Consider the following 25,004-nt stretch of genomic DNA (forward strand, 5'->3'; position numbering starts at 1 on the left):
GAAGAAGGACAGAGGTTTGTTTCATTTGAGCATCTTTTTCTAACTATACATAAAAGCAGATTGGCCTTGGATTTTGTGCTCATTATTTTCATGTTACACTTTGATACCTATTCTGGATATCCTGAACAATCTGATAAAACTTGAATTCAAGAACTCATATTATACCCTTTTGCTCTTTTATCATCCAGTAATAATTTAGATGACACTAATGATGCAAAACCCTTTATTATCGGTTATAACATACCCTCAAAGGGGGGTTTAAGTCTGGGCATACTTTGGGGGATTTACAGTAGTTATCTCATCCTTATCTAGAAAATACAACTTTGAAAAAACAAAAAAGACAGAAAAAGAGAAAAGAAGAAGAGTTATTGGAATTGGTGCAGGGGGGGCAGTAGAAAAGAAATTCTTTTGGGTTTGGAGCCGAAGATGCTGACTTTCTTACATTGTGTTTCTGTTTCTTTCAAACCAACTTTACCTTTTTTTTTTTTTTTTTTTGTTTGTGTTTTTTTTTAACTCTGCATCACTAAATGACTAATGTTAGACCAACTCTTCCGACCAACTCTGTTCCTTTTGCTTTCCATCTACTTTTTTGGTTGGTTCCATTTTCGTTTAATGCCTATAAATTGATGTGACTTGCCCCTGAAACATTGTTATCCAGGGATGTTGAACACTTGAACTGCCTACTAAATTTGACAATTTCATATATTGAAAATGGGTGCAAAACTACTGGGCCTTTGTTTCAATCAGTTTCTGTGGACTCAATATGGCCTGCAGAAAGTTCAACAATCCATGGGCTTTAGTGAGTGTGCAAAAGGATCCATTGCCACATGATTGCAGTTACATATGGAAGACGGTAATCGTTAAGATCACGGTTTTAAAACCCGGCCTAGCCTGGCCGGTTGAACTGGTTTGATCAGGAACCGGTGGCTAGACCAGATCGATTCATGTTAAAAATTAGAAATAGTAATTGACCTGCTTCCATTCGCAATTGAACCGGTTTTTTTTCTAACTAACCACCGATCCAACCGGTATAACCTGGGTAGCTACAGTAAAATATTAAAAAGGGTAAAATTAAAAGTAACCCTTTTAAGCTTTTCTCTTCTCCCTTCCCCATTTTTATTCGACAAAACCAACACTAGCAGAGAAGAAAAAAAAAAACCATTAAAATTTAAAATCTGCATTTTTTGTTTTGTTTTTTTGCTAATGTCATACTGACATCAGCATGATGATGTCATGGTCCGACCCGCCAATCGAACATTTCGACCCGTAAAACCCGTGACCCGGTGGCTTGGACGGGTTGCTCCCCGAGTCGAGTTTTAAAACCTTGGTTAAGATCTCATATCGACATCTCACACCCACCAAGTATGATACTTAAGACTAAGGACTCTCTCGTCTATCAGGCGAGTCTTTTGGGTTGGGCAGAAAGTGCTATTTATAGACTAGATTTAGGTGCAGTGTGTTTTTCTTAGAAGAGGGTATTGCATCGAATAATTGATAGATGAGTGAAGCCACCCGAATGGGAAAAAGGGCTACAATCAGGTCAATGTCAATATACTTAAGCGTAAAAGCTCTCCTTCCTATTGGGTCGATCCACAATAATAGTTTATGTGTGGTTTCCATAGCTATCTTATGACCTTCGAATTTTGTTGTAGTTGTTATTTATTATTATTATTTTTTTTTTGGTGAGATTGATAGACTTTGATTGAGATCTTCAAGAGGACCAGGTTAAGTCATATACAGAGAGGTAAGATAGCATCTCTTTTCAACAAAGAGAACACTATTTATTTCTCAGTGTGAAAGAGTATTGAAGGCAATCTGAAATAGTAATTAATAATATAATGGTTGTGGTTATATACAGAGGGTAGAGGGTATACATTCTCTACAAAGAGAATGGAATCGTCTGTCTTTCTAGAGAATCGACTGTTTGCTTGCCATCTCTCACGATAAACATTTCTTTCATTTATTAATGGGCATATCTCGTTTCAACGTCAGATCTTCTTTAATTGCTCCTGTTATACTATAGAGTTAATGCACCAGTAAAACAGCTAGCTACCCAACCAACCAACCAACTTCCTTATATAAATGCAGGAATCACTTCTTGATTCAATGGAGAAAGAAAGAAAGTTGAAGATGGTTTCAGCCAAAGCTGCCATCATGTGTTGGTGGGTGAAGATGAGTCCGCACATAAAAGTCTACTGGTTTAGATTGGTTTATAAAAGGGGTAACCCTCCCATTCAATAAGGTTTTATTAGGTGAAGAGTCAAGCCCATCTTAAATTCTATACCTAGTTGAGTTGAGTGCGCAACTACCTCCATTAACAAGCATGAAATCACGTACATGCCAGTAAACATGACCCAAGCTGAAGCCATGTTCTGTTCTTGGACATAATTGAATTATATGTGTCCCAAAACAAAAATGGCTAACCTTGAGCCAGTGAGAAAAGTGACTAGAAGAACCAACTGAAGAAGTGCAGTGCAGTTGCCATCAATGCGAAACCCACAAACACATCTTTTAAAACTACATAACTCACGCACTTCCATTGGTTCTTCATTCTCTACCAATGCTCAACAAGGGCAGTTTGTATTGTACTCATGCCTTTTGATTGATGCAACCAATGCACGATTTCGATGGCTTGGTACATTACAGAGCGCAGACCTTCCTGAAATATTGCGCAGGACCTATTTCTTGATTCAACGGAGAAAAAGATGGATAAAAAGGAAAAAAGTTTCAGTAATGAAGATGGTTTCGACCCAAGTGCACCTCCTCCATTCAGTATAAACAGATCGAAGCTGCCATTCCTGAGCATTGCGAAGTGAAGAACTCATGGAGGTCACTTAGTTGTGTCTAAGGGATGTAAATTCGAATGATAATTAATAATGAAAATATTATCATTCTTCTAACAAAATCAAACTCACTCACATCAGTTCATCACTTACACAGATGATTATAATGAAGAGAATATATGGGCTAAATGAATTGATGATAAAGACTAAAGAGGTGAAAGATTTGCTACAATGTAAACTTCAAAACTGAGATTATTGAACCAAATGGTAGGTTAGATATATCCCCGATTGTTTTGCTAGACTAAGCTCTAAAAAATATCAGTTCAACTTGCCAGCGGAATTTTTATACAGATTAGGCTCAGTTTCATAATACACAATTTCCCCAGTGTCACTTACAAAGTGGTCTTGGCTCAGGCTTCTCGCTAAACTCTTCATCAAGTGGAATGGAATGGGTCCAGATTTCTTCGGCTCACGATAGTACTTTCCCAGAACTGGCTTTGCTGCCTTTGTCTGCATCAAAATCATTATAAAGAGAGGGAGTCACTTGAATTATATTATACTATATATACATTATATTTGCAGATATATAAAAAATAAGTTCTTCAATTGAGTAGAGATGATACCGCTTCTACTAAGTGATAGTGTGGGATTTGAGGGAAGAGATGATGTATAACATGAGTGCCAATGTCATGGTGGATATTATTGAACATTCCATAATCTCTATCAACTGTTGTAAGCCCTCCCCTTAAATAACTCCATTCCTGTCAAAAATTGCAGAAATGAGATATTACTTTTAATTACAGCAACCAAATTAATGCTAGTACCTTTCCACGGTACCAAGGAAGTTTGTGTTCATCATGACCATGGTGATGCAAGTATGTTACAAAGTCCACCCACATTACGAAAATCTGCAAAAGGTAAAACATGGAGATTATATTACTATCAGAAATTAAGATCATATACGAAGAATTTAAAAAAAAATTCACCAAATTTGGAAACATTGTAGCCATACCAAGTAAGGAACACCATAAATCTTAAGCATTTGGACAGGACCTACTACAAAGGATAAGTAGGCTAGCAAAACAACCATTAGAGTCCAACAGAGAGTTGAAGTCACCACTAATTTCCTCTCATCTGCTTTGAATAAGCTGCTATTGGGGTTGAAATGGGATCCTTCCTTTCCTGGAGTTCTGAACCACTGTTTTGTAACCCAGAAAACATGAATCAGAATTAGTACATTACCATCCATAAAGGGTCAAAACAATTGAACTTTATATTTAATATCTAAACCATAGTTGGTGTATATATATGATCACCAAGTAAAGAGGGTAAGCCAACATTGGGAAAGGCACAGTAAATCTCAATATTCGAGATTTGGGAGGCAGTTCCTTGAAAATCTTTTCAGTCAACTGGCAGAATAAGAGAACTGATAAACAACACCACCATAATTTAACATATATTTGTTCCCATCAAAGAAATTTATAGACTTTTCTATACCGGAACCCAAGACTCATCTTTTTCAATGTTTCCATGGTTCTGATGATGAGTCCGATGACTAATTCTCCTGCAAGATTCAATGAATAAATGAGTCTGCCAAGTAAACAAGTTCCAGAAGAGATAACAAAACAGAACACAAACCATCCGTGGTAAGGCACAAGGATTGAAGAATGCAGGACATGTCCGACCAAGCTGTTGAGCTTAGAATTATCTGAGAAACTTCCATGCCCACTTCACAATCAAAATGTACACGAAATTAAGAATATGCATCAAAAGAGATAAAAGATAACAAGTTAAGGTGTGGTACCAATCATGTCCGAGCACGAATATCGCCCAGAACATGGTACCCTGAGCAGTCCAGTAAAGCGGCCAGAAAAACGAATTGTTTAAGTGGGTGGAAGCTGCTATGAGCGTAAAAATAACAAGCATGTCTCTTAAAACGTAGCTGAGAGATCTCCATGTGCTCTTCACCCAACAATGCTGAGGAATGGCAGCTCGAATCTCGTTTATTTTGAATGAAGGAGGGGCACTGAGGTCGAAACCATCTCGATCATTAATGAACTTTCGTTGTTTCTCCATTGGATCAAGAAATGGTTCCTTCATTTCTGGCAGGAGGTTGGCTGTCTAGCTATAGCTTTCGTTAGTGTGATCTTTAACAAGGAAAGAAGGATTCATATTGTGAGACGTCATGATCCCTTTGATATGAGTCATAATCAAATAAAAAATTAGATACATAAATTGAGTTATGAAACAGATGTTTACCAGAAGATTTATATAGAAATGACAAAAGCTTCTTTCCCTTGAATGTTAAGTTGATTCGTTTCTCTTTGTAGATGTTTTGTTGTCACTCTCATCAATTCATGTTATCAAAAGAACGACCATTACCACTTTCTGTATGTTTCATGTTCTTTATATATACATATATTACAATATATTTCCTGGCTTGCATTACCCTTTGTATATGAGTAGTTTCCTCATCCATGAAAATTTCCAAGTGAAGCGATTTGAAGTTATATGAATCCTATCCGAAAATATATCATTTATCGTTTACCAAGTCTACCCTAAAAATCTCACCTTACCTGCGAGAAGAAAAGACATTTAGAACTTCGGTTATAGAAATGAATCAAATGATGACCATTGATTGGCAATACTTTATATGCATCTCAAGTCACCAAATATTAATACACTCGGCAAAGACTTCACATCATGATGGGTAGTATAGCATATTAGTAAGTGAAATGAACTATTATTGGACCGAAATTTTGAATAATTCACAACATTTTAAAGNTGAAACAGATGTTTACCAGAAGATTTATATAGAAATGACAAAAGCTTCTGTCCCTTGAATGTTAAGTTGATTCGTTTCTCTTTGTAGATGTTTTGTTGTCACTCTCATCAATTCATGTTATCACCATTACCACTTTCGGTATGTTTCATGTTCTTTATATATACATATATATATATATTACAATATATTTCCTGGCTTGCATTACCCTTTGTATATGAGTAGTTTCCTCATCCATGAAAATTTCCAAGTGAAGAGATTTGAAGTTATATGAATCCTATCCGAAAATATATCATTTATCGTTTACCAAGTCTACCCTAAAAATCTCACCTTACCTGCGAGAAGAAAAGACATTTAGAACTTCGGTTATAGAAATGAATCAAATGATGACCATTGATTGGCAATACTTTATATGCATCTCAAGTCACCAAATATTAATACACTCGGCAAAGACTTCACATCATGATGGGTAGTATAGCATATTAGTAAGTGAAATGAACTATTATTGGACCGAAATTTTGAATAATTCACAACATTTTAAAGCTTTTTTTTTTTTTAATAACTTACCAGTCTGAGCTTGCTTACGCACACCAGTACTCATCCTTAGGGGGAGCTATCACACAACAACCCACTGCCATGGGCCTCTAGGTAAAACATGGGCAAATATGCTATCTTTGTATCCAACGGGAGAATCGAACTTGGGATTGTGAGTTGTACCATTTACAGTCCCCTTGGTTCACCGTTACCGTTGGGCTTCAGTTTAATAACTACCCTATATGATTGGAAACCCATGGTTGAAAAACTTTTTGCAGGCTAGAAATGAGCTTGCACATGGAAAAAAAAAAAAAAAAAGTCCCATTGGTTTTGCCCTCAACTCCATTTCTAGTGTATTTAAATAATGGAACCTCAAAGCATTGATATTTAAATTTTAAACCCCCTNTTGGATCTTATTGCCTTCTTTATCAAGATTACTCCATCTTCCAAATTATAGATTTTAAGGCATTAATTCTTAATTTCTCATATAAAACGAGTTTGGGTAGAACTCACCCCCAAAAGTTAGCTTAAGGAAAGAATGAGTTCAATCACATATATACATCATAATAACCTACCAAATTTGTGATGTGCGACAAATACAACTTCTAATAGATGTGATATTTTTTTATTATAATTTATTAAGAGAAAAGTTAGTTGGGTTTAATATTATTATGTAAGACATGTGTATAGCAGCTGTGGGGACTCGAACGCGGGAGATCATATTAGATTATTTTCTTGCTCTTTTGCTGTCAAGAGAATTCAACATTGGGAGACCATATTAAATCCTCTTTTGCTCTTTTACCATCGGACCACTCAATGATGGTTTTGTGAGGGTCTTGTTCTATCATGGTTTAAGAAGAAAGAACCATATAATGCACAAAAAATTGGATTAATGCATGTCAAATTAATTAAGTTCTCAACTAATTGTGGAGGCTATAATTTTTGGTAGGTTACCAATAAAATAACCCAATTATTTCCTTTAAATGCATCCCCGACAACAGTTTACATAGTACCAAAACACAAATTTTTCTCACATTAATATTGTCTTTTCGTTAGGAGATCGCGCAGCGAAAAACATACATTCGAGATAAATAACAAAAGAATAAAATTACACCACACAAAGAAACATAATATTTACATGGTTCGGCATAACCTACCTACATCCACGGATGAGAGAAATTCACTATAGTTTTATGAACACGATATACAAGAGTACACGACACTATAAATCCGATACATAAAACAAAGTGGAAATAAACCTAGTTTCTAACCACGCTCAGCCCAGTACTTACAGTAGAATTCAACTGATGCATATTAGAATTCAACTTCCATTTTGGAATTCTTCCTTCCACAAGCAATAGAAACAATTCATTTATTGTAAACGAGATAGGTGAGACAATATTGAAATAATATTAACTCTACTGATGTATTTTTAATTGGATGAACCAGTAAATCGCGTATTACTTTTCTTTATGTTGAGTGGTTTACTGTTATCTTGGTTTCGTATTAGTCTCTATGTTCATAAGTATGCTCAATTCAAACACGAAAAGCAATTCTAAAATTAACTAGCTTCATTGCAGGAATAAAGGATTAAAGTGTTCTTTTTTTTAATGACAAGGGTTTGAATAGTTTACCACACTTCAACTAATCTCCAACGTTAAAGTTGTATTATGAGTCTATATTGTGCGAAAAGTTTAAGGTGATATATATGAATTGAAAAATTGAGGTATGGAAATGGAAAGATGTTTTATACAGGAAGGTTGAAAAAAATCAGATGCATGCAGTATCTTTGATATCGTGTGTCTCTTTATACCACTACCATTATCACCCACATCAATTCCTCTTATCATTATTGCTTAGCTCACATTTCCGTCACGCCAATAAAAATATCATAGTAATTTGAGATAATATAATCTATGTAGACAAATTAATATCAGAACGTTTTGTAGAGAATAACTCTATTTATTTATCATATAAAGTAATTTAAAGAGAGTGAAACTAAATAATAATAAAAAATTGAAAATTGATGAAGTGATGAGTGATGTTAATATTTATTTATACTTTTCTATTATATAAACATTTTTAGTTAGGTGTTGAAGCCAAGTTAGTGTATTTAACTAATCTCAGATGAGACTAGCCAGTAATCACCGTCATGGCCACCCACTTAAATGTGAAGGCGCATAGGGAATTCGTCTTAACCATCCCAGGCATCTGGACAAATAATAAAATGATATATTTGAATATACTGTATTTTCTTGAAGGTTTCCTTCTTCATGATTTTGGATGTAAATTGAGTTAATAACATGAAAAAGTATTCTTGAAGTGTTCTCATTGATGATGTGTATTGGTAATAATAAATGTATTTTCTTTAAGTGTTTCCTTTCATTGATGATTTGGCAGTAAATTGAGGTAATAACATGAAAAATGTAAGCTTGTGGGTTTGACATATATGTTGGCTAGACCATAATGGTTTTTGGTATTAAATTCAAAACGTAGCATGTGAAGCAATATTCATTTTTAGCACCCAATATTTGAAAGAGATAGCGGCAAAAGTTTGACAAGCAAAGTTTTCAATTAATGCATATTAGAATTCAACTTCCATTTGGAATTCTTCCTTTCCAATGAGAGATTTTATTGAATCCCCTGTTTATTTAACTAGACAGAGCTCTAAAATATCAATCCAACTTGCTAATAAAACTTTTGTGCAGACTAAGATCAGTCTGATAGTATAAAATTTCCCCGGTGTCGCTTACAAAGTGGTCTTGCTTCAAGCTTCTGATTAGATTTTCTATCAAGTGGAATGGAATGGGGCCAGATTTCTTTGGCTCCCGATAATACTTTCCCAGTACTGGTTTTGCTGCCTTTGTCTGCATCAAAATATTCAGATAAGTAGAGATAAATATCAGTAATCAAACCATCATTTAATGATATAGAGATGGTACCGCTTCTATTAAGTGATAGTGTGGAATTTGGGGGAAGAGGTGATGGATGACATGAGTGCCAATGTCATGGTGGATATTATTGAACAATCCATAATCTCTATCCACTGTTGTAAGCCCTCCTCTCAAATAACTCCATTCCTGTCAAAAGCAGATTTATTCAGTTTTGTTCTGAAATGAGATGTTTAAGCACTTTGAATTGCAGAAACCAAACTCATGCTGAGCTAAAGAGTGTTAATACCTTGCCACGGTACCAAGGAAGTTTGTGCTCATCGTGACCGTGGTGATGCAAATAAGTAACAAAGTCTAACCACATTACAAAAATCTGCAAACAGAAACACATGCTATCAGAAAATTAACATCTTAGATGAAGAATCTATAAATTTCACCAGATTAGGAAAGCATTATAGACATACCAAGTAAGGAACGCCATAAATCTTAAGCATTTGGACAGGGCCTACTACAAAGGTTAAATAGAGCAGAAAAACAGCCATTATAGTCCAACACACAGTTGAAGTCACCACTAATTTTCTCTCATTTGCTGTGAACAAGTTGCTATAGGGGTTGAAATGAGACCCTTCCTTCCCTGGACTTCTATACCACTGTTTTTGTAAACACCAAACATGAACAAAAATTAATGTCTTACCAGCCATAAACGATCAAAGTAATTGGAACTTCATATGTATTCTTACCAGATAGAGAGGATAAGCCAACATGGGGAAAGGCACTGTGAATCTCAGAATTCGAGTACTATGAGGTAGTTCCTTGAAAGTCTTCTCAGTCAACTGCAACAATGATAGAAAAAATTAACTATAGCACTACTATTTTTTAAAACATGTGTTTCCATCAAATAAGTGTATAGGCTTTTTTATATACCGGAACCCAAGACTCATCCTTTTCAACGTTTCCATGGTTTTGATGATGAGTCCTGTGGCTAATTCTCCTGCAAGATTCATGAATAAAATGAGTCCGCAAGTAAACAGCTTACAGAGACAAAATGAACAAAAAACCAGAGTTATTAAATACACACCATCCGTGGTAAGGCACAAGGATTGAAGAATGCAGGACATGTCCTACAATACTATTGAGCTTGGAACTGTCGGAGAAACTTCCATGTCCACTTCACAATAAAAAAAAAAAAACAAAGCTCATTTTAACGCAGAATGTATAGAAATTAAAGTATATGCATCAGAAAGACAAACAAGAACAAGTTAAAATGGGAATACCAGTCATGGCCAAGAACAAAAATTGCCCAGAACATTGTTCCCTGAGCCACCCAATAGAGCGGCCAGAAGAACCAACTGTTGAAGTGAAGTGCAGCTACTATGAGTGCAGAGACAAGAAGCAAATCTCTTAAAACATAACCGAATGACCTCCATGGGTTCTTGACCCAGCAATGCTCTGGAATGGCAGCTCGGATCTCGTTTATTCTGAATGGAGGAGGTGCACTTGGGTCGAAACCATCTTGATCATTAAGAAACTTTCTTTCTTTCTCCATCGAATCAAGATATGGTTCCTGCATTTGTGGATGGAGGTAGTCGGCTACTACTTAACTCTTGCCTAAAATGCGCAAATACAATGTTTATAAAGCGCAACTTAAACGAGGAATATAAAGGGCAAAAGATTCACTGCAGTATATCACTGTATATGGCCAGAGAAAGGGAGTTTACTGTATGTAAAACGCGGGATACGTCATTCATCCAACTTAAGGTCAATAAAATTTATTCTTTCTCAATCACATTAATTATCAGCGAATCTAAATGTTAATATTTTTATATATTAGAATAAATTTGCCGAAAGCTAGAGACATAAAGAGGACAGATTGAACGTGCGGAAGTGGTGAAATTTGGTTGAGTTATATGCAACTAACGTGCTAGCTGCTGTTGCGTCTGGAAATAATTTCTCTGATCTCCTCAATAGTCGGGCCAAGTATAAGTGTTGGAGTTGTCTATTACTTCGACATTAAATGAGCACTCATACGCTCATACGCATTAGAGAGTCCTTGGTGAGTAGGTGGGAGGTGTTGGGGGCAACGCTCCCAACCCCCGAGCGGTTTGGGTCATTTTCAAGTATTATAAGATTTATTTAAATTATTAGTTCATTAATTCTTTATTGAGTTTGGATGGAGAAATAAAGATCCTTGTAATATTAGGTTTTAGCCTTTTAAACCTAGTGAGAGCAAATAATAGAACAAATTCATTCATTATAAACGAGATAGGTGAGACAATATTGAAATAATATTAACTCTGTTAGATGTAGTTTATTAATTGGATGAATCACGATAAATCGCACGTATTACTTTTTCTCTTTATTGTTTGAGTTTGTGTGTTTACTGTTATCTTGGTTTCGTATTAGTCTCTATTTCGTTCACCGAGTACTGCTCAATTCAAACACGAAAAGCAATTCTAAAATTAACTAGCTTCATTGCAGAGAATAAAGGATTAAAGTGTTTCTTTTTTTCAATGACAGGGGTTTTTGAATTAGTTTACTCACACTTCAACTAATCTCCAACGTTAAAGTTGTATATTATGAGTTATATATTACGTGCGAAAACGTTTAAGGTGATATATATGAATTGAAAAATTGAGGTATGGAAATGGAAAAGATGTTTTTACACGGAAGGTTGATTTAGATATGAAAAACAATGCAGATTCTTTGATATCGTTGTGTCCCCTCTTATCACCACTACCATTATCACCCACCATCAATTCCTCTTATCATTATTGCTATCACATTTCCGTCACGCCAATAAACTATGAGATAATCAAATAAATCTTATGGTTGAGACGAAATTAATATCAGAACGTCTTGACTAGAGAATAACTCTATTTATTTATCATATAAAGTAATTTTAAAGAGAGTGAAACTAAATAATAATAAAAAATTGAAAATTGAATGATGGTCGTCGATGAGTATGTTAATATTTATTTATACTTTTCTATTATATAAACATTTTCTTTTTTAGTTAAGGTGTCTAAGCCAGTTCACGTGTATCTCAATTAATCATCGAGTGAAACTAGCGCAGTAACCCACCGTCATGGCCACCCACTTAAATCGTGAGGGCTCAGATGGGAAATCGTACCTGAGATCATGCGTATATCCATACTATCCCCAATTCGTCTTAACCATCTAGGCATCTGGACAAAATAAATAAAAATGATTATATTTTGAATATACTGTATTTTCTTTGAAGTGTTTCCTTCATTCATTGATTTTGGCATGTAAATTTGAGTTAATAACATGAAAAATGTATTTTCTTTGAAGTGTTTCCTTCATTGATTGATTTTGGCATGTAAATTTGAGTTAATAACATGAAAAATGTATTTTCTTTCAAGTGTTTCCTTCATTGATTGATTTTGGCATGTAAATTTGAGTTAATAACATGAAAAATGTAAAGCTTGTGGGTTTTGACATATATGTTGGCTAGACCATAATGGTTTTTGGGTATTAAATTCAAAACGTAGCATGTGAAGCAATATTCATTTTTAGCACCTAATATTTGAAAGAGATAGCGGCAAAAGTTTGACAAGCAAAGTTTTCAATTAATGCATATTAGAATTCAACTTCCATTTTGGAATTCTTCCTTCCACGGGGATCTTATTGCCTTCTTTATCAAGATTACTCCATCTTCCAAATTATAGACTTTAAGGCATTGATTCTTAATTTCTCATATAAAACGAGTTTGGGTATAACCCACCTCCAAAAGTTAGCTTAAGGGAGGAGTGAGTTCAATCACATATATACATCATAATAACCTACCAAATTTATGATGTAGGACAAATATAATGTCTAATACATGTGACATTTTTTTATTATAATTTATTAAGAGAAAAGTTAGTTGGGTTTAATATTATTATGTAAGACATGTGTATAGCAGCTTTAGGGACTTGAACTCGGGAGATTATGTTAGATTTTTCTCTTACTCTTTTACTGTCAAGGGAATTCGATATTGGGAGACCATGTTAATCATCTTTTGCTTTTTTACTATCAGACCATCCGGTTTTGTGAGGGTCTTGTCCTATAAGAAAGAACATATAATGCACAAAAATTGGACTAATGCATGTCAAATCAATTAAGATCTCAACTAATTGTGGAGGCTATAATTTTTGGTAGGTGACCAATAAAATAACCCAATTATTTCCTCTAAATGCATCCCCGACAACAAATAATGTGCTCCATTGACATTTTCCATGGTAACAAAATACACATTTTCTCACATTAATATTGTCTTTTTGTTAGGTGGTCACGCGTTGAAAAATATACATTTGAGATGAATAACAAAAGAATAAAATCACATAACACAAAGAGACATGATATTTATATGGTTTGACAAAACCTGTCTACATCCACAGATGAGAGAAATCCACTATAGTTTTATGAACACGATATACAAGAGTATACAACAACATAAATCTGGTACATAAAACAAAGCGGAAACAAACCTAGTTTCTAACCATGATTAACCCAGTACCTAGAGTAAAAACGATCCCAGTTTCTAAGATACTCTCTCCATGGTGTTTAATAACTCTTACATCAAATGTTATGTGTTCTCACATTCTCTCATAACCTTGAATTGGTTCTTACCCTTATATTTATAGGTAGGATATGAGATATTCTATTCCTAATAAGATTCATATTTCAATTCCTAATTAGACTCTCATAATTCTATTCCTATTTAGAATGGTATTTTTTACTAAAGAGTTTTCCTAAAGACATATAATTTTAGATGAGAACAAATAAGAAAACGAGCCACAATATCCCAACACTTTTCTCATTTATTAAACTATATACCTACAACTACTTTTGAACCGTCGAGTGGTTCGATAGGGATTCTTGGATATATTATTTAAGAGGTTCTGAGTTCGAGTCCCTCTTTGATTGTTAATAGGGGTAGCCATTGAAACCCTTATCCGGCTGGTAGTTCCAAAGTCTCGAGAGATTAGTTGAGATTGCGTGTAAGCTGGTCTAAACACCTGCGGTCATAAAAAAAAAAAAAAAATTATATACCTACTAAATTATATAGTACCAAGACTTATAAACTAATTCGGCTCATGTTCACTAGAGATATGAAATGTGACAAATAATCTCTTAGTAACCATGAGAGAAATTGAACATTGTTTATTCTTTTCTTTTCAATTCATAAGAAAGTTCTTTTTCTTTATAAAAGAGAAGTAATGAAATTATGTCTTCTCATACAAGGAACGCAGCCACAAAGTGTCTTAAATAATAAAAAAAGTGGGGCGATTAATGTCACAAAAATGAAAGACCAACAAGACCTAAAAAACTCAAAATGATCCCAATTACGGCAGCTCATTGGAGAAAATCCTGTGAAAAAGTTTGTACTAATGTTGGTTAAGGTGTTTTCACGTTCATGTTAATGTGTCACAAAAGCTAAACAAAATTAAAGTTGGCTAATCAAAACTCTCTTTTTCTTTTTTTGCGAGCGTGTGAAATGATCATTATATTATACCCTTTGTTCTTTTTGAGGGAACCGACCGAAAGCAGGAAATTTATTTTAGGGTCAAAATAGAATGTTCAAGGAATAAAGGGGTTCGATGAATTTCCATTTAAAAGGGGGTTAAAGTGTCAATTTGAACGAATAGGGAGGATCATACTGAAAGTAAAAAAAAAAAAAAAACCTGAATATTTTGGTGGTGGGGTGGCCAGTCTAGCCTCTACACACAGAGCTCCGCCACTAACCGAAAGGGATGCTGCCACGCCACTATAATATGAAAGAACAAATCTTCAAAGTTGGGATTGATGTACTATTTCAAAGGCGTTAATTTAAAGATGTTTTAAGATATATTTTATGCTTTCAGATTGAATGTTCTATGTTCTTTCTTTCTTGTTTTCTCCTCTTTTTTGCTTTATATAAAAGTGCTTAGAGGCTTTGTAGATTTTTCTTTTGAAAAGCAGTATAAGTGCCTTTATGCCATAAAATAATACAATGGGATATGTCAAAGAATTTTAGGGTATGAACATTATTCCCATTTATTTCTTTATACAGTCAACTCTCCATGGAAACATATCCTTTTATCAACTTGAATTAGTGAACGGATTTCTATACCATGAAGGTGACTTTGATACCATACTAAATAAGCTTAGACAGAAGTCCCTTCAAAGTTAGGTCAAAGAAGGAGGAAGTCCAATCATGTGTGTGTGTGTGTGTGTGTGTGTCTTGACGAGGAAGTCCAATCATGTGTGTGTGTGTGTGTGTGTGTGTGTGTCTCGACGCAACCGGTTCTATTGGTTCAATCGGAACCAGGGGCCTTCACCAGGTAAGGTTAGCAATTTTTCTATTCATCAAAAACCCTAGGAATTGGGACGATGATCAACAAAAAATTGAAGGCCAGGATGTTGAAACTTTTGGAGAGAAAGGGCTGGTAAATGCAATGGTGGCGACATAGTTGATTTTCGGTAAGTGAATCGATCAGAAATTGAAAAACTAAATTAGTGGCAACAGTGGCTTTTTGCTGCCGATTGGCGAGGCAATCGAGGGAGGGGTGACATGGTTTTGGTCAGGAAGCTGAGGGTAGTGTTTTCGTGGTGATAGGGAGTGTTATCCTCACTGGAACCAAGCCCTATTTTCCTTGGTTTGTCGACAGCGGCAGTGATATTTGGGGTGTTTTTGTAAGATTTCAAACCTATAGGATTTATAATAATTTTCAGGAGTATTTTTATTATATTTCAAAGTTTTAGACAATGGTTTGACCGGTGGGTTAAACCGATCAACCCGAGACCTAGCCACTTTGTCAAGTTTCATCCTAAGTTGGTTATTAAAACACTGATATATATATACACTATAACGACGCTCCAACTTGATGATATGGGACAAATTCAACCTTTAATATATATACAATCAAAGTTCTTGAAAGACTATATAGATTTAATTAATGAATTAATTTTTTCCCTTTGAGCCTTAAAACTACGTCTTTGCATTTTCATGAAACGAAAAATTACTAGTGTGTTGATCTTCGCATTTTCCATCTTTACAAAACAAAAAAACAAAAAAAAAAAAAAAAAATGAGACTTTACGTAAAAATTTGAGTAAAATTTCAAAATAATGACATGTGGATGAATTCAAACAACAGAAACTATAATAGACTTGTATCAAATTTCAATCAAACATAAGGCTTTTCTTCTCGTTTTATGTAAACTAAGCATTATAAATTCCCAAAAAAAAAAATGATGCAAAAATTTCGGTGCTTAAAGCAACTTTCATTGTATTAGTGCTTGTGATTTCTTTGCGTATTTGATGTTAAACGCAAGATAGGGTTGGAGTTTGAGAACGGAGAAATTATTAAGATCTCAAACGTCAAAACTTCGCCTTAAATAAAAAGGATCCAGGCTCCGTTTGGTTGCCAATTGGGAATACTACTTTTAGTATTCCCAAAAAAGTTAAACAGTAAAATACCCAAAAACTCACAATATTATTCAACTTTATTCAACATTTTTTAAACCCCCTAAATTTGTTAATTCAATTAAATACCCCTAAATATTTTTAATGTTTTTGTTACAGCAACTCCGGCCACCCTCCGGCGGTAGTGGCCGGCTGTCCGTATTTGACATTGGGTTGGGGGTGTTTTTGTTAACTTTTAAGATTTTATTATAGGGGGTGTTTTGTAAAGAAACAAATATAGGAGGTATTTTATTAATTTATAAATCCTACATCGTAATACCCGCCCAATTTAACTTTTTTTTTACTTTTTTCAAAAAACTTTTCCCAAAAACACCCAATTGTGAACCAAACGGAGCCCCAATTTTTTTCAAAAATCAATTAAAGAAAAAGGTCCAAACTCTAGAGCCTGTCAATTCAAATTGTCATTTGTGGTATTTACTCTGTTGTTTTTTTTTTTAAGATATGGCTTCAACTCAAATGCTTTTTCTCATGAAAAATTTATTTGCAAATTTTACTAATCTTAGGAGATCTATACGTATATGGTTTGATTTTGAAGTTTTTGCATACAATTATACCATTACTTCAAACAAAAAACTCATTAAAGTTGGCTAATATTAATAGGGGTGTCGAAAAATCGTATGAATGTACGTGTACGACACTCGTTTAATCGGACAAACTAGGTATATAGATGTTCGAGTGGGATTGATATGACTTTGAGTCTTTTCACTATGCGCAAGTGACTTTTAAATTTATAAGTTGAACTTCCAATTTTATTTCTTTTATTTTGTAATAAATACGTAAGTTAATCGCAAAGGGTTGACCTGATAGTCAAGAAACTTTACTCTTTTCATTGACTTTTTTTGTTCAAACTATTTTGAGACCACTTATCACATTTACAGTTTACTTGGAATATTGGATTTGTAGGATGGTCAATGGATCCTGAAAATTAGTTGAAGTGTACTCAAATTGGTCCGAACACCCTAGTTATCAAAAAATAAATATATGTATAAATACATCATAAATACATCAGTGAATCTTACTACAGGAATGAGGAAGCTTCATCCCTATTCCCCTAAATCACTGACAACCCTTAGTTTTTTTAGGTACCTTTTTGATAATTTTTTAAACCACAGCGAGGCAAAGATATGAGGTTCCAAATTCCAATGGTAATTTGGTTCTTCCATAGAACTACTGTATTTGCTTTTAGTACAGTCTTTTCAAGCTTGTAGCCATAAAGTAAATAAAAAGAAATAAAAAATTGAAACAAACAACTTGCAGCAGAAAGTTGGTCCCTGGGATTAGATTCTAAAAATACAAGTGCAGAAATTTTGCATTGAAACAAGTGAAGCCAAGCCTTGGATAATAATAACAAAATAGCTTTTAATTCAATTCTTTATTCAGGGAAAAGCTGAAGCTCAGTGACAATATAGTACTAGAGGGAANAAACAACTTGCAGCAGAAAGTTTGTCCCTGGGATTAGATTCTAATAATATAAGTGCAGAAATTTTGCATTGAAACAAGTGAAGCCAAGGCTTGGAGAATAATAAATTAATAACAAAATAGCTTTTAATTCAATTCTTTATTCAGGGAAAAGCTGAAGCTCAGTGACAATATAGTACTAGAGGGAATGAACCAGAATGTAATTAGCTTAAGTAGAAAATCTCTGTTGAGATAGGGTAACACCATTAACTACTTGCAGATCCATCAGTTTCATCTCTCTCTGGCATTGCTTTCCATATTAGAAAAAACCCAGAAAACATGACGGGACTGGGTATGATTAAAGATAAAGGTAAGCATCACATGTGACTGATAAAAGCACTTCTGACATCAAACAACATCTTAAATATTAGCTTTTAACTCCATCCATCACCATATAAAACTAGACTTCTAAATCAAATAGAATGTTGGTTCCATTCAGTCTGGAGTCTCGTTTAATATCGAGAGAACAATGAAGTATAAAAATCTCATATTGCCTGGTTAGAGAATAGAGACTCCGTTTCTAATTAGAACAGCTGTTTTAGGCGAATAATATGCAAATAAATATCATTGAATTAAATTGGTTTGTGATGTAAAGAAAAGAAAAAGGGTGACGGGTGGTAGATATAGTTGTGAATGGCTGGCTATAAATGACTGGGTACTGTTTTATCCTTTTCCAAGAAACATCATCAGATTGATGGGGTCTCCAAAGTTAAATCTCTTTCAAACTTTATACTGTGAATCATACATTTATTTCATATCAAAACTTGCAATATCTAACTGTCAGAAATTGATGACATTTACAGCACAGTCTTACTGCACACTGCATGTGTTATCAACTCAATTACTTTGTCTACACTGTAATTGGGGGTGTCCTGTCTTCATCTACTTCCATCCATGAACGATCTAGTTTTCAATTAACCTTATAGCTTACAGCTATCCTTCTCAGAGATAAAATGTTCTAAATATTCCTAGAAATTATCATTTTAACCTACCTATATTTATTTGCATTAAAGTTCTACCCAATTCATATATCAGAGGTCAGAGCATACAAAAAACCCCATTTTGTTAGATTTTCAAATTTGATAAAAATGTAGATTAATTGAATAGTTGATGCTGATACAAGACAACCCAGTTCAAACAAAGAACAAATGGACAAATTTAACTGGAGATTGCAATCTTATACCATAATTTTATTATTAAATATAGTGGTATCAGCCTATCAGGTGTCTATATGACGAAAAATCATCTTTCCTGTGTATTATTTTAAAACTATGAATGCCTTGGACAATGCATTCTCAACTGCTGCATCTTTTTATGATTTAATATTTTCAATTTGGCGTCAACTTTGATGTATATTATAAACAAATTGAAGTACATTGATGACCCCTTCATGGCATTTAGAAGTTAAAAACAATTACTAAATTTGGGAATGTAGAGACAGCAGGAAGCAGCCCATTAAAAAGACAACTACCCACTGAATAAGCTCATGGACCCAATTTAATATAAGCTAAAGCTAAGCGAAGGCCTACTGTTGTAACTGGAATAAGAGAAGAGCTGTTGGCTTGCTGTTAATTTTGTAAACTCTTAACTAGAACTATATATTTTATCATCAACATGTGACAAAAAGTTAACAGAAACTTTACGACAAAGCCAAACTTGTTAAGGATTTCTTTTTTTTTTTTTTTTTTTTCCGATTCACCAAGCCCAACTGGCCTGTCTGGAGGAAGGCTATGAACTTTTCAGGAAAGTATATTTGTTTTTCTTTGTTCGAGACACTAAATTAACTTGTTTACAAGAGGGAATTGCAGAAGATATTTCAATATTTTTAATCTGTAGGGATAAAGTTTTTGGTTTGATTGAACATCTAAAGGAATGGTTCACATCTATCAAGCTTATATCAAGTTTCTGAAGGATTTAATCTTCAGGATTCAACAAACTAACTTTGACACTTGTTTTACCAATCTCAATGAGGGTGCATTTTTAGACACAGTCGGTTGTCTTGAATACATGTTCAAGTACAGGCATCATGAATTTAGTGTCAAACACAAATGCCTCGAACAGCTTCAATTTCAGTTCTTTCTATTAGTCTACAGAGTAAATGATGCTAAAATGCTTTATCTATAATCAAATAAAGAAGGATGACGGTCTTTGGTTCGAGAAGTCATGGTTGGCACACAGTTAATGTCGAAAAAGCGAAAGTCGTTTGCAAAATCCAATTGTGTGCATACTTGGTTTAGCATCCTTAGTTTCTCAATTTCTTATGAGGTAACTGTAATCTATATGACTATATTCAAACTAGAAATAACAAACACATTGCCTCCTAGAGGATTATATAAAGAGTTTGATTGGAGAAGAGCAAAAATTGCTATTGACACAGAAGCCAAACTGTCTAAAGTGCGAACTAATTGTATTTATAATGTACACATAAGTTTCTTGATCGATAATGCACATAACTTAAGCCAATTTCATATGCTACGTCAAGCAAAATATGAATTATGTAACCACTATACAAGATAAACTACCATAAATTACAGAACATTACAACATTGACAAAGTAGAATTACAACTTTCATTCATTACCTACCTCGTGAATGAGCTTGACTTGAACCTTTTCCACTGAAACCCGATATCTGCTTTAGGTTTGTAAGAGCCTCTTGAGCATGCATCTTGGCATTGGCATTCCCGTGCTTAAACGCTTCTACCAAAGCCCTAACAAGAGATTGATTGAGTGAGTATCGGTGACTGTGGCCTTCCACTCTCAGTATCCTCTCTATCATCCAAAGTGCCCTCTCTTGAAGAACCCCAGGACGAACTTCTGTGAAAAGACCAATCACAGCATCAACCACACCTTGTTGATCCAGCTCATTAACAGCTCTTTTCAAATTTTTAGAAGTATCCACAATGAGAGTTGAAAGTGCCTCCACTGCGGCAATTTGAACGTTAGTGTCCTCATCCATGAGAAGATCAACCAGTGGTCTGATGCAATTGCTCTTTAGCAGGCACAACTGACTATCGTCTTCACAATGAGCATTGTGTATAGGACATGTGGAAGGTTCTGGAGGAGGCCTACCACACATGGCTACCAAGACAGCACAGACTCCCCGAGGAGTTGGTTTTCCAGAGTCTGCAGCAGAAAGCAACCTTCCAGCTTCTGACAAGTTCTTTAATCCAAGGGCAGCCAGTTGCTTCACTTTTGGTTTTGAAGGAAAACTGAGTTGCTCACAGAAAACAGTCATAAGACTCTGTTCTCTCGCCACAATAAGACTTGGTGGATCGAGACTCCTTGTAAAGTGAAGTAGAAGCCCATGTAACCCTTCAACCATGCTTGGTATATGTCGGAAAAGTCTTGCATTGGAACTGCGTTGCTGGTTCTTAAGATTGGTCACTATCCATTTTATAAAGTTAGCTTCGAAAAGTCTTTTCACTTCTTCTTCTGAGAGCGGAATATTGGCAAGTATGCATGCAGCATCAGATTTCTCACCATGTGTTGATTGGTCATCTAATAGCTTTTCTTTGAAAAATGAAGGTTTGTTAAATGGTTTTAGCTCATAAGCTAGATCTTGACCAAAACATTCTGAGAGTATTCTGGTAAGCCTAAAAGCATGAGCTCTGTATTCAACTTCAGGGTGTTCAAGAAACAGGAAAATGCTTTTAATGCCATCTCCAGATTTTACGTGAGTAGCCACAGAACCTGCAAAGTGAACATATACAGAAAGAAATGTCATTCTGCTATTATATTTAATGGATAAGAATCCTCAGTCATGCAAAATTCAAAGTAATTCACATAATGAGTATTGTCTCCCTGATTTATGTCCCACGCCTGGCAATTACATCCTAATATATGCAGACTGACATCAAAAATTTAGATAATACCATAGATTTAGTAAAATTAATTAGATAATGGAAATCCACATACGAACATCTTGATAAACTAGATAAGACTAAGTCCAGTATTTTCATACAAAAAATGGTGATGGCAACAAATTCTAATTAACAAATATATTTGTCAACAAACAATTACCTGCTGCTTGGGGAGATGAAGCGATTCCGCACAGGATATGGAGAATGGACACTTGACACTTTGGAGATGCAACAGATAAAAGAGCCAAAAGACTGGAGACAACAGATTCTGACTGCATTGAATTCCCTTTCTTGTCAGCAGATGATAACTCCCAGTGCCCTGGATTTGACACTATGTTTGCAATTGTAGCTGCAGCCAACTCATTCAGTTCTGGTGAAGCATCCTGGTCTTTAAAAAGAATGTCCATTAGAGCTGGAAGCACGGCAGAATCAACAAGGATGGTTGCATTGTCATCCAACCCGGATAGGTTGTACAATGCTTGCAAGCTTGCTGCTCTTCCTGCCGACTTATATAGCAACTGAACTAGTACTTTAGCACATTGTCTAGCAATTTGTTCTTTACTGCTATTAGTCAAGGTCATCTTTCCCACCATGTATGCCATCTCTATTTTAACATCATCAGAACCTGTTCACAGCAAACACCTAGATTAGAGTTTGATCTATGATTTTCTGCCTTAGGATAAAGGCTATTGACAAAAGCAAGGACTCTTTGTCTCCCTAGTTTAGAAGCAGGTATTCTCTTGGCTGATCTTGCCCCTGTATACATTTGCCACATGATTGATATGATTATTTCTCTATGTTAATATAGAAACCAACGCAAGACATACCTTCACATAAACGACTAATCAATGGTTCAAATCTTCCAGCTGCTGCCAGAAGCTGAACATTGTCATCTACCTTCTCCAAATTCTTTAACACCTCCTCAGCTAGATTGGACAAAGCAGGATGCTCCAAATTTCCTGCCATACTTGTGAGAAGAACTAATGCCCCTTTCTCTAATGCTACTGATATGCAGTAAGCTCTATCACTAGAGAACTCAAGTAATAACTTCACCGCATACTCCCTCTCTTTCTCTGAGCTTCCAATAAGACTATGTATGGCCAATTTACTGACACCCTCGTCAAGCATGATTTTCTATAAAAAATTTAACACATCATTAGCAAATATGACAGTGACAGTGTTAGAAACCATTTATCTAGCTACAGAAACATAAATCATATTAACTGAAATGTTTCATTTATCGTTTACTAAAACAGTAAACATAAACCCAAACCAAGTGGAAAACTAATTTCTAATGATTCTATAACAAATAAAATACTCACCTTGCTTTCTTCGTCCTTTGCCATGCTAAGCAAAGCCATGAGAGCTTTACTCCTCAATTGGGTTCTAATACTCTTAGAAGAATTCCTGAGCACTTTAACTATAAGCAACACAACACCAGCATTCCTAACCCTGTACCTATTGAAAGGATACTCCTCCGAGATCTTATAAACAATGTCCAACACTCTTTCAACACAATCCACTTGAGGATTCTCCTCACCTAGAACCTCCACCGCTTTGTTTACCTGAACATCAACATTCCTATTTACCCACTCCTCAATAGCTCCAGCCAAACCGATATTCGGTTTCAGCTCCAATGACTTCAACACCTGCCCTGTTACAGGGCAAATCGGGTCTCGACAATCGTCTAAACACCTCTCAAACCAATACTCAATTGCCTTTCTTTCATAAGTCTGTGATGACTCCAAAACTACTGGTTCTTTCATAACTTCTTTAGTTAAAGGACATAAAAAGCTTTTAAATGGAGAAATGTTAACATCATCTTCCGTTTCAATATCATAATTTAGGCTCGAAATGTCAGGAACAATACACCAAGAATCCAAGATTCGTTGTAATGAACTCAAAATTCGTCTCTCAGGAACCGAACTGGAACGCGCCAAGTCAGTCCTTAACTGCTTGATTTGTTTCGTTAATTCAGTTAAATCATTGGATTCAAGACCTAACGTTCTCATTAAGTCCATTATTATTGCGCTCTGAACTGCTTTCGTCGTCTGTCTTCCTTCACCCTCCTTCTGTAGCGTGCAATGCACACGCTCTTCATTTTCAGTAACCTACAACACACAAAACAAAAAGCGTCAGAACACCACGCGCAAATATAAAGTACTGTTAGTGAATTACGTTAAGCCAAGTTCAGCGTACTTTGAACAAAGTTTCCTTCATGTCACGCGAGAGATCGACGATTTTTTTCCGAAGTTCGGGATGATCGTGAAGAGAGGTTTCGGTCAAAGCGAGCCATGCGCCGATAGCTTTCGTGCACTCCTGGAGCTCATCGGACAAAGAAATGCAATTAATGAGAACAAAAATCTTACTTCTGTTTCGGTAAACCAACACCGTTTCCACGGCCTTGGCCAAATCTCCAGCGATGCCTTTCAAAGCGGTCTGCACGGACGGAGAAAGAGTATCAAGCGAGGAAGAAGTACGGATTAAAGTGTTGAGAGGGAGCTGGAGGCGCGTGACGTAGCCGCAGAAGCGGCGGGGATTCTCGAAGAAGTCCTGGTTATTGCTGTTGTCGCTGAGGTCGGAGAGAGAGAGGTTGATTGATTCTACAGCCTCCGCCGTAGAGAACGGCGTTGGTGAAGTCATTTAACGGTCAGGATTGGTTGCTGCGGTAGTAACGAACGGCAGTTATGACTTCGGAGTATGGGTGGTCGAATTCAGTTGAAATTAAGTCAAGTCTTTGGCTGAGCTTTGAACTGCCGCCTTCAAACTTTTGAAGGTTATAAAACGCGGAAATTTAATTAGCTAGGCCCCCCAAATTTGCGTTTAAAAAAATAACCCGGAAATTTTTTTACAATTTCTTTTAACTTTAATAATCATGTGATGTTGTAAAGTCCGAAATTCATATTAACGTCCCTTGATATGGAGTGGACAAATATTCCAAAAAAAATAAAAATAAAAGGGGGACCGCTTAAGCGACCCAGTGTTAATAAGCCTTCGTCGCTTAAGTGATAATGTAAATCGCTTAATCGATCTTGTGAAAGGCATAGTAAATATCATTTGAATATACTAGATTGTTTAAGCGATTTCAGGTCTCACTTAAGTGATTCAGTATATTTAGCCTTAGTCACTTAAGTGATGAACAAATCGCTTAAGCAATCACGTACAAGCCAGAATCAAGATCACTTAAGCGATTCTTCACTTTTACCCTTAGTTGCTTAAGCGATCAA

At 35.3% G+C, this 25,004-nt stretch overlaps 3 protein-coding genes across 3 annotated transcripts; all 3 read right to left on the reverse strand.

The window, feature by feature from the left end:
* Positions 1–3,101: 3,101 nt before the first annotated feature.
* On the reverse strand, positions 3,102–4,883 carry LOC116129513 (omega-3 fatty acid desaturase, endoplasmic reticulum-like). The gene is made up of 8 exons (XM_031415249.1): positions 4,588–4,883; positions 4,422–4,511; positions 4,281–4,347; positions 4,100–4,192; positions 3,796–3,981; positions 3,608–3,691; positions 3,407–3,544; positions 3,102–3,293 (listed from the first exon to the last, which is right to left on the reverse strand). The coding sequence occupies exons 1-8, from the start codon at positions 4,881–4,883 to the stop codon at positions 3,102–3,104; spliced, it is 1,146 nt and encodes a 381-aa protein (XP_031271109.1).
* Positions 4,884–8,728: 3,845 nt separating this feature from the next.
* LOC116129441 (acyl-lipid omega-3 desaturase (cytochrome b5), endoplasmic reticulum-like) lies at positions 8,729–10,604 on the reverse strand. The gene is made up of 8 exons (XM_031415175.1): positions 10,265–10,604; positions 10,069–10,158; positions 9,915–9,981; positions 9,731–9,823; positions 9,455–9,640; positions 9,280–9,363; positions 9,042–9,179; positions 8,729–8,966 (listed from the first exon to the last, which is right to left on the reverse strand). Exons 1-8 carry the CDS (start codon positions 10,558–10,560, stop codon positions 8,775–8,777), a joined length of 1,146 nt encoding a protein of 381 aa, XP_031271035.1. The 5' UTR covers positions 10,561–10,604; the 3' UTR covers positions 8,729–8,774.
* A 9,712-nt stretch (positions 10,605–20,316) lies between these two features.
* On the reverse strand, positions 20,317–24,456 carry LOC116129585 (U-box domain-containing protein 44-like). Its single transcript, XM_031415303.1, has 5 exons — positions 23,977–24,456; positions 23,100–23,888; positions 22,605–22,911; positions 21,938–22,402; positions 20,317–21,607 (listed from the first exon to the last, which is right to left on the reverse strand). Exons 1-5 carry the CDS (start codon positions 24,418–24,420, stop codon positions 20,493–20,495), a joined length of 3,120 nt encoding a protein of 1,039 aa, XP_031271163.1. The 5' UTR covers positions 24,421–24,456; the 3' UTR covers positions 20,317–20,492.
* Between the last annotated feature and the right edge of the window lie 548 nt (positions 24,457–25,004).

This window comes from Pistacia vera, unplaced genomic scaffold (genome assembly GCF_008641045.1).
Source record: "Pistacia vera cultivar Batoury unplaced genomic scaffold, PisVer_v2 Contig212, whole genome shotgun sequence".
In the NCBI taxonomy this organism is placed as follows: Eukaryota; Viridiplantae; Streptophyta; class Magnoliopsida; order Sapindales; family Anacardiaceae; genus Pistacia; species Pistacia vera.